The sequence below is a fragment of the Medicago truncatula genome, chromosome 7, assembly GCF_003473485.1.
Source record: "Medicago truncatula cultivar Jemalong A17 chromosome 7, MtrunA17r5.0-ANR, whole genome shotgun sequence".
NCBI lineage: Eukaryota > Viridiplantae > Streptophyta > Magnoliopsida > Fabales > Fabaceae > Medicago > Medicago truncatula.
Genome location: NC_053048.1, coordinates 15,091,580 through 15,102,327, shown reverse-complemented (window position 1 = coordinate 15,102,327; position 10,748 = coordinate 15,091,580). Strand labels below are relative to the sequence as shown.

The 10,748-nt window shown below is 34.1% G+C and overlaps 2 protein-coding genes across 2 annotated transcripts; both read right to left on the bottom strand.

Moving 5' to 3' along the window:
- Nucleotides 1-1,041: 1,041 nt before the first annotated feature.
- LOC120576981 (uncharacterized) lies at nt 1,042-8,971 on the bottom strand. Its single transcript, XM_039827861.1, has 12 exons — nt 8,870-8,971; nt 4,542-4,777; nt 4,265-4,417; nt 4,031-4,186; nt 3,745-3,894; nt 3,262-3,663; nt 2,909-3,156; nt 2,619-2,822; nt 2,419-2,511; nt 2,192-2,293; nt 1,706-2,086; nt 1,042-1,260 (listed from the first exon to the last, which is right to left on the bottom strand). Exons 2-12 carry the CDS (start codon nt 4,642-4,644, stop codon nt 1,042-1,044), a joined length of 2,211 nt encoding a protein of 736 aa, XP_039683795.1. The 5' UTR covers nt 4,645-4,777; nt 8,870-8,971.
- LOC120576980 (uncharacterized) lies at nt 5,086-8,512 on the bottom strand. The gene is made up of 2 exons (XM_039827860.1): nt 5,976-8,512; nt 5,086-5,887 (listed from the first exon to the last, which is right to left on the bottom strand). Exons 1-2 carry the CDS (start codon nt 8,510-8,512, stop codon nt 5,086-5,088), a joined length of 3,339 nt encoding a protein of 1,112 aa, XP_039683794.1.
- Nucleotides 8,972-10,748: the final 1,777 nt, after the last annotated feature.

Here is a 10,748-nt window from a genome sequence, read left to right as displayed (position 1 = left end):
ATCCTTGTTGTTGACGCCGTTGAGTTATAAGTTGATGTAACTATTGTTGAGTTGTACGTTGTTGTTTTATAAGAGGAGGTGTACTCTTGCGTTGTTGTTTTATAAGAGGTGGTGTACTCTTACGTTTTTGTTTTATAAGAGGTGGTGTACTCTTATGTTGATGTTTTGTGAAAGGTGGTCTACTCTTACGTTGTCGTATTTATAAGAGGTGGTGTACTCTCACGTAGTTGTATTGTCGGGTTGACATTGTCGTCGCCGAATCGTTGAAGTTGTTGTTGATGCCAAACCATGGAATATTAATGTTAGGTTGTTACACGGTGGCATTTGTCATTGTGTCGTGCATTGTCGTAGTAGTTGTTGTTGTTGACGGAGTGCTCAATGTTTGTTGTGGTTGAATAGACATGGAGTATTAATGTCACTACACCATTTATCCTTTTTAACAACAATCGAAAAATGTTGCCAGAACTAAGGAAAACGTCCCCTAAAGGTATAGGGGACGTTTTTCGGGCGTCTCCTATACGAGCGTCGCCTATAGTCTTTGGGGACGATTTTTCATGTTCTTTGGGCACAGTTTTTGAAAACGTCGCCTAAACCTTAGGAATAGGGGACGATTTTTTTGGGATTCTGAGGGGATGTTTTTAAATGTCCCCTTAGGTTGCTTCAATTAATAATCGTCCCCTAAAATTTGATTCTTTAAGAAATCATAAAAACGTCCCCATAGCTTACAGGCAACATTTTTAGAGTGTCCTTGTAAAATTTTAAAATTTTCCAATTATTTTAGAAATGTAACAATAGCTTAAAGGCAATATTAGAATTGTCAATTATAACTCAAACAAATCGAATTTAACAATACAACCACAAAAGAAGTAATATAATAACATAGTTCAAACATTAATTCAAGACATAATAGTAATCAAAATGTCAAACATTACTTGATAAGTTTAATGCTTCGAAGTATAAGCCTAGCAAAATAACAAAACTAAAGTTCGGACAAGTTTAGTGGCTTAACTACAATCCAAAATAAAACACCATCCAACTCGATCATTCAAGTTTATCTTGTAATTCATCAGCCAAATCGTCCACTTCAAATTCATCACCGATGTCATTCTCTTGAATTTCATCATCTAGGTCATCCTCTTGAAATTCATCATCTACATCATCCTCCTGAAATTCATCACTTAAGTTGTCCTCAAGAAATTCGTCATCTCCGTCTTCCTCCTCATCTATGTCATCCTGTACAGCATCTTCATTGATAACTTGCTGCATAAGAACAAAATACATCAACCATAGAAAACTCGTTTTACACATTTCCCTTTCTTATTCTATCATTACAAGCTCATTTTTAAGTTTCTGCAACTTATGCCATGTTATGCAATAGAGAAAGAAACACAAAATGCAGAAAAATAAATCACAAGTTTGCACAAACACCACAAATTGCATAAACAAAATTTATGCATAAAATTCTGCAACACAATCAAAATCCGACTTTGGACATGCATTTTAAACAATTCAGCCAAACAACATAATCATAAGTTCGCACAGCTCTAATTTAGACCCAACATACGCAAGTTAACAATTTCAGACACTTGCCTACATTCCAAGTGATGTCATTACTAACAACTTTTTGCATATATTAACAAGGAAAATATAACTAGTTTAATTCAATTACAATAACATAATCAACAATATTTCTATATATGGTTACCTTTTCAGGACATGGAGTATGAATTGAAGGAGAGGAATGCATTTGTGCTCCACTATCCTTTGGGGAGCTGTTAGCATCTCCATGAGATAATCCAAGCAAATGTTCTATTGAGGCCATATTTAATTGAGGATTGCATTGTTGTATGACGGTCTTAAACGCATTTTGCAATCTATCAATCTGATCTTGAAATTCATGCCTCAAAGTAGATACCTCTTGACTATGTGCTTGTTTCAAAGCATTAATCTCAACCTTTCGCTTTAAGGAAGTTTTAGTTACTGTTCTCCCATAACAACGTAACCTTCTGGGACGCTCCTTTCCCATAACAGCTTTAAAAGCTTCAGTATCACTTCCTTTCTTTTCAACCATTTCTTGAAGTTGGGACTAGCAAAAAAAAATATTCAAGAAAACATTAACTAATATTATAAACAATGTTTGCCAACAATATTAAGTAAACACAATTTAACGTAACTGTAATTTTTTACATACAAATACTTTTCCAGTTTCTTCATCCAATTGTTTTCCTCTACTTCCTTTTCGAGTTTCAAAAAACATTTCTGATTGAGTGGGCTCTCTTTTTTCCTTTTCACGCTGCACGAATCAAAATAAAACATCCCATGAATTAAAATGCCTCTCGTAGAAACCAGACATGAATTAAAAAACTGGTCAAAGAAACCAATCATTAAAGGAATACTTTAATTGAGCGCGAAATTTACCAGTTTTTCACGAGTCAGAGAGAAGTTTTGGGGACCCATTCGATGCAGCCACTTCAGTTGAGCTCTATTTCTAGCGTTACTTTCAGCCAATGCCTGCATTTAAGTTTTACAGAATTATTATAATAAATCTTACTTGATTATGACATACATAGAAAGGTGCAAAATTATGCACATGCATTAAAAAAATATATTAATCTTACTTGTATAGGCTCCTTACTCCAGTATTCACAAAGCGCCCTAAAATGAGCTATTGGCACCTTTGGAGGACGATGTTTAAGTCTTTCGGTCATGTTGGGATACTTTAGAAAATGATGCTGCTTAATCTTGTACTTATATCTTCTCCATGCATCTCTAACAGTAGTCTCAACCCAATCTCGTGCTTCAACCGACAAGATAAACTTCCGCTAAAAAAAAGTATAAGAGAACACAAGATCAATAAATTAAAGACTATAATAATTATACATTTAAATTCATAGATACACCCACATACATTAGCATATCTCCATACACGGTTTTTATTTTTTTCTGGCATTCCTGACCAGTTGGTATATTTTAGAGGACAAAATGTTGAGTTCCTAGCCAATGTTCCCAGGAAGAGGCTCAAGTCAGATACTACTTTTTTAGTGGGACCGATAGGCTGATCAACATCATTATAGGTCACTTCTACTCGCTCTTTAAAAGTTCTTGCATGAATCTTTCTGCACAAAGTTCTCCCGCGAGTTTTTCTTTGAGATATTCCTACAATTTTATAAAGTAATTAACATGACAAAACAATATCACATGTTGGTTACCAATATATAAAGAATACATGAAATCATTATTATGAAATACAAAACTAATTACCTTGTTCTTCTTCTCTATTTGTGTTTTCCTCTTCTTCATTGACTACCGGTTCTCTCGAATCTTCCACTCTATTTTTGCCAGACAGTGGCTGATTTTTACTAGAGCTAGGGTGAAAGTTGCTTCCCGGTTTTTCTCCATTGTTTGACTTGGTTGCTTCCATCTCTTTTGACTTGTGAAGTTCCACATAATCATGAATCAACATTGATGGGCATGTAGGCAACCTCTTTGCCTTTTTAGAGCATTCAGTTTTTGACATCATTGTGTCCAAAGATATATTAGGTTTATCAGGTTTCGCTATTTTGGAAGGAATAAGTAACTTCCTTGCAACTGTTTTATCCACCTTTTGAATTTTCTCTCTATTGTTGTCTAGTAGATTCTCATGAGTTCTTTTTTTCAGCATTCCTAGTTTCAATGTAATTTCTTATCAAAATAATGTCATATAAAGAATAAGAAAATTTAAAGTAATGCAAAGATATCAATTACCTTGAGCAAAATCGTTCTTAGCTTGTGGTTGCAAAATCCTAGGCCTCTCTGTTTGCTTTGTAGCAACCTCTAGAATTCTATTTTTTGCATGTAGTTTCTCATTCAGTCCATTGATTGTAGCTTTCCCATTAGTTCTTCTCTTTTGTGTTTCTAAATTTAGTCTAAATATATTAGCAATAATTTAAGGGAAAAATACATTTAACTCCCTTTAGGTTTCACTAAAAGACACTCAGAAAAAATGCAGCATATATACAACAGTCCGCAAAACTCAAATAACAAAACTTACGTTGTACAACTTCTTTGTCACCATGTTCATAATCTTTCATTGCTTGAGGTTGCGAGAGTTTGACTTTCTTAATTTTCTTTGTGATTGCATCTTTATCCAAATCGCCACCAACCTTTTGAACTCTTTCTTGCTGAGTTCCTTTGCTTTTTGGTGTTTCTGAATTTAGTCAAAATTCATCAAAAGATATTAGCAATAATTTAAAATAATATACATAACTCAAATAACAAAACTTACGTTGTACAACTTCTTTGTCACGATGTGCACCATCTTTCATTGCTTGAGGTTGCGAGAGTTTGGCTTTCTTCAATTTCTTTGTCATTGCATCTTTCTCCAAATTACCGTCAACCTTTTGAACTTGTTCTTGCTGAGTTCCTTTTTTTGGTGTTTCTAAATTTTGTGAAAATTCATAAAAAAAAATATTAGGAACAAATATATATGAAGGAAATCCAAAACATAGATGTTACATATGTAATTTTATAAAATCATAATCACGAGACAAGAAAAGATTTACCGTCTACAACTTCTATAATCCCTTGAGGCATTTCTCTATTGTTTCCATGCAGCCTCTCATGCAACTTTTCAATTTTTTCTTGCTTAATTTGATGTTGAAACATCTTTTTCAACTCAACGCTTGATCTAGCTTGAAAAGGTAAATGAAATCCTTCAGCAGGACTTTGAGTAGTAGGCCTACGCTAACCACCAGCTTTCACACTTCTTACATTCTCCATTATGTCCAACAATGATGAACTACAAACATTTAAATAAAATTGATGAACTACAAAGGGGGAAAATTACATAATTATACAATACAATCAATGTTCAAAGGGGATTTTTTCTTTTGAGTTGACAAATATTTTAGGCAAAACAACCCGCACAAGACGTAACAGTTGCGCTGCTTGAAACAAAACAAAATTACAATGGGTTGTGCTACATATAAGCAGAAGCCACTAGGAAACAAATACAACACAAAAGGAACCTAGATACTGTAAACAACCACAACAACCCAGTTTAAATGTCCAAAAAAAAAAGCTCCCAAAAGACACTGTAAACACTGCCTAATCAGTACTAGATTCATCAGAATCATCAGTGGTTTCATCGTCACTTTCAAGACTCGTGTCACTATGATCACTTTCAATTGCTTTTTGCTTGTGGAGTTCTGACAAAGGCATTTCAAAGATATCATCTGGTACATCTTTCCTAACAAAATCCACTTCACAATCATCCTTTAAAATATCAAGATTTGTTGGAATATCATATTCTTGGCCATCTGAACTCAAACATTCTCCGATGTCAAATGATTCCCTTGGAAGTGCTGTCAAAACATAGTGTTTGTTCTTGTTAAAAGGATCTTCAATATAGAAGCACTGCTGAACTTGAGATGCCAACACAAATGGATCATTTTTGTAGCATTTTTTGTTAAAGTAAACACACGGGGATCCATATTTATCCTTTTCAGCCACAAACCAATCACATTTGAACAACACATATTTTTCATGATCATAATAATCTAACTCTATGATATCTTTTATTGCCCCATAGTAAGTCACACAAATATTTTTGGGATTTTCATCCTTTGCATTTCTAAGAACCTGAGTCACCGCTTCTAATGTCACACCACTATTTTGTGTTTTAAGCCTCGCTTCACGTTGTGTTGTATGAAATCTGTATCCATTAATAACATAACCAGAATACCTTTTAACAACCTCATTTGGCCCCCTAGACAACACCTTTAACCATTCGGTTACTTCCTCATCCATGACACGTGTTTCAAACCATTGAATAAAATCTTCTCTTTGATTGATAGCTTTGTTGGACTTTCTTTTGTTTTTAGGATTATGAACATTAACCTCATGCTCTCTACAAAATAAATAACTAATTTTTCAATACAACAGAAAAATAAAACTTATTGTGACAATGAAATGATGTAGGAAGTAGATGATTGTACCTAATATATTCCTGCACTTCATCACAATTGAATAAAATGTAGCCATGGGCCTGGTTTAGATCCTTATGATCAAAACAAACTAGTTTCTTTCCCCCAATTGGATGACCTATGCTTGGAGTATCATCACTATTTCGTGTCATTCTATTCATCCCTGTGTCAACAGCACTAGACAAATATCTGGAACAAAATGTTAGACCTTCTTTAGCCACGTATGCTTCAGCGATAGAACCCTCTGGATACCTCCTATTCCGAACAAAAGACTTTAAATCACCCAAATATCTCTCCATGTAATACATCCATCGAAACTGAACTGGCCCACCCAATCTGACCTCATTTGCAAGGTGAATTGGTAAGTGAACCATTATGTCAAAGAAACTTGGAGGGAAAATACGCTCGAATTGACAAAGTGTTTCAGCAATTTCTACTTCCAAGCGATCCAAAGTTTTCACATCTATAACCTTTTGGCATAAACAACGAAAAAATGAACAATGCTGAAGCAAAGGAATAACAACTTGATTAGGGCCTATCCCTCTTATTGCTACTTGCAACAAGTAATGCAATATAATATGAGCATCATGACTCTTGTACCCAGAAACTTTTCCTTCATTAACTTGAAAACATCGAGAAATATTAGAAGCAAGGCCATCAGGAAGTTTTACTGTCTTTAAAACACCACAAAAAACAGATTTCTCATGCTTTGTTAGGGAGAAACATGCTTTAGGGATTTGAGTTTTCTTACCATCACTCGTTGCTTTCAAGTGGAGCTTTTTTCTAATCCCCATGTGTTGCAAGTCCAAACGAGCTTTTGCATGGTCCTTTTTCTTCCCTTCAATCTCCAAGAGAGTCCCGATTATATTATCACAAATGTTCTTTTCTATATGCATAACATCTAAATTATGGCGCAAAGAATTGTCCTTCCAATATGGTAATTGCCAAAAGATAGACTTTTTCTTCCATGGACCAAGCCCTTTTTTCTTTTTTTTCTTCCCCAATGGACCAAACCTTTTTTTCTTTTTTTCCTTTCCCAACATGTCAGGGATCTTTTTTAAGTCTTTTAAAATCTTTTTTGACTCCAACAAAGAAGGTGCAGACCTATATTCTGGCTTTCCATCAAAAGAAGTTGAATTTGATCTCCATACATGATTTGAATCCAAAAAGACTCGATGACCCATATAACACATCTTTCGAGTATGTCTTAAGTATCTTGAAGAAGTTTTATAATTACAAGCGGGGCAAGCCAACTTCCCTTTTGTACTCCAACCAGATAGCATAGCATATGCAGGGTAGTCATTCACAGTCCACATAAGAGCTGCATGCATTTGAAATGTTTCATTTTTGGAAATATCATACGTTTCTACACCGACATTCCACAATATCTTCAGCTCCTCAATAAGTGGTTGTAAATACACATCAATTGCATTTCTGGGTGACTTCGGTCCAGGAATAATTAACGACATTAAACAATTTTCAGCCTTTAAGCACAAATTTGGCGGATAATTATATATTGTTAATACAACAGGCCATGTACTATGTGAAAGACTCATAGTCCTAAATGGATTAAACCCATCACTTGCCAACCCAAGCCTGATGTTACGGGTTTCACGAGCAAAATCTGAATGTTTTGCATCAAAGTCTTTCCATGCTTTGGCATTGGCCGGATGCCTTAACTTCCCATCCCTTGAACACTTATCTGAGTGCCACCTTAATGTGTCGGCTGTCTTTGAACACATAAAGAGTCTTTTCAATCTTGGAATCAAAGGAAAATGTCTTAGAACTTTGGCGGGAACCTTGTGAGCTTTTTTAATTTCGTCAGGCTCATTAGCAACTTCAGGATATTCTATCCACCTTGATGCGCCACAAATATGACATGAGTCATCTTTCTCGTGCTCTTTCCAAAACAACATGCAATTTTTGGGACATGCATCAATCTTTTTATAGTCTAAGCCCAAATCTTTTATCATAGATTTTGTTTTATTGAAAGAGACAGGGATGTTCAAATCTGGCATAGCCTCTTTCAACAATTCTAAGAGAGCAGTGAATGATGCATTGCTCCATCCATGGAGGCATTTCAACAAGTAGATTCGAATAGTGAATGATAACGAGGAAAAACTTTCACATCCAGGATACAACTCTTGATTTGCATCATCAACTAGTTTATAAAATTTCTTTGCATCTTCATTTAGCCCTTCATGTACTCTACCTCCATCAGCGACATCTTTAAACGTCTCAAAAAGTAACCCATTAATATCATCATGAGATGATGTTTCGTCATGACTATCACCATCAAGATCCATAAGACTTTCATCTTCACCGTGATAAATCCATTCCATGTATCCTTTTACAAATCCTTTGCTACATAAATGGTCGAACACTACATCTCTGGTTTCCCAACTATCATTGCAACATACAGCACAGGGGCACAAAATCTCTTCTTCTTCAACCATTCCTTTGGTGAATGCAATATCCAAAAAGTAATTAACACCATCCTTGTAACTTTGACTATGTGGAGGCAACGCCACCCAATCCTTCTTTATCATGTTTGGTTTACTAAAATGAAATAAAAGTTTACTATAAGCCTATTATTAGTTTATTACCGTAAGCCTATAAGGGAATAACTACAATAAGGCATTATAAACCTAATAAATGCATCATAAAAGTATTTTAACTAAACATAAGATTATATATTATATACATTTTAGAGTTTTTTAAGTCGACAGTTAAAAGGATAAATTCAAGCTGCTGAGGAATATTACCCTTTTAACTTTTAACTAAAATACAAGCTGCTGAGGCAAAATCAAATTGAAGCAAACATTTCCATTTTTAGTAAAATAATATCTTAAGCATGTATGAAACATATACAGCAGCAAAGAAGTTAAAAAACTTCAAAATAATACCTGAACACACCAACGCAAGAAGCAGCAATACATCAACACAGAGAAGCAAGAACGCAACAACCCCGAAAATGCCGTAAACGTAGAACAGTGCTGCAATAAACCAAAGACGCTTCAGCACCAATATTGCCAATACAACAACAATATTTTACTTAAATTAGAACCTATTAAGCACGGATACGGATACCGACACCAGACAAAAACACGCTACTAATTTAACAAAATCATATAATTATGTGTAATTATATATGTCAGTGTCGTGTCGGTTTCGAACACAACGCGTGTCTGACAACGGGTCACGCCTAATCCAAACATGGTTCATAAACTGAGTTTCAATATAATGAAGAATGATTTAAATTGACATACTGTTTATGCATAATATGAAACAACACAATCCCACTTCAAATCTACAATGAATTATTCAAACATTACACATGTAATCAACTAAAGAACATGTAATCAACTAAACTCATGGCAATTACATTCAATTTCAATTTCAATTAAAGAACAACGGATGGAATTGGAAACCAGTGGCAATCAACTAAGTTACTAAAGATGGAAAACTCATGGCAATCAATAAAGAACATGTAGAAAATTCATACACGACACAAAAACAGTGAACTCATACACGACACAGAAATATTAATTTTGTTTGTAAAATCAAATTACACATTACGCGATGAAAAATGATGATCGAAACTGTAGAAAGCAGTGCTCGTTCACATGTTAGCATCGAAATCAAGCAGTAACACGTAATTGAAGGAAAAACCATCTCGGAGATTGATTTAGGGTCTAGGGTTTCGAAGTGAGTGATTTTCACTGAGAATCAAAATAAAAAAAAAAACAAAAACAGTGCAGAGCGATTTCGAAAGCATGAAAGAAGAATTGAAAGCGACTAGGACTGAGAGAAAACCTACTAGAGAAAGAGAGAGTTGAGTAGAATAGAGTCGCCAAAGTTGAATGTTTGAAACTATTGAAATTTGTATTGACTCAGACCCAATTGAAAACAGTGATGGATGGAGGGAGAGTGGTCGTGGTCGCAGCTCGCCGGCGTTGGCTTGGTTCCGGTCGATTGGCTTGTGGTGGGAGAAGAAAGAGAACGTGTGTTCTCAAATGAAAGAGAAAGGGAAAGATGAAACGTGAATATCAATGTTTTTCCCTTTTTACCTTTGTTACCAAAAAAAAAAAAAACGTTAATATCAATGTTAATCAATTAAACGATAATATCAATGTTACAATGTTATATTATTATTATTATTTATTATGTTTTTTTTCTAAAAAAAAATTAGTCACTTTGGTCCCTGAATAGGAAAGAAATTATCACTTTAGTCCATGAATGCAGATAAATTGTAAAATAGTTTCTGAATGTATACTATGTTAGTCAACTTAGAATCTGAATGCAGACTTCGTTAATCAATTTAATCCCTGAATTTAGACTCAGTTAGTCACATTAATCCTTGAAATTGACTAACAGAGTCTACGTTCAAGCACTGTTTTGCAATTTCTCTGCATTCAAGTACTTAAGTGACTACTCTTTTCTGATTCAGGAACTAAAGTGACTAATCCCAAAAAAATTATGTTTTTTTTTATTTTACAAAATAAAGATTTATTATTATTATTATAATTATTACTATGTGTTAATTACAAAATAAAAAACTATATTTTTTTTTACGTAAAGATATATTATTATTATGTGTTAAAAAAAAAATTATTTTATTTTTTTTACATGATGTGTTAGCAATATTTTGTTTTGATTTTTTTATTTTTTTTAAGAATGATTGGAGGGAAAATTTGTATTTTGGTGAACAAGTTTAGAGGGAAGATTGCCACCAAAAATTTGATGTTGTTGAAATTTTTATAAAATAATAGAGTAACGCTCCAA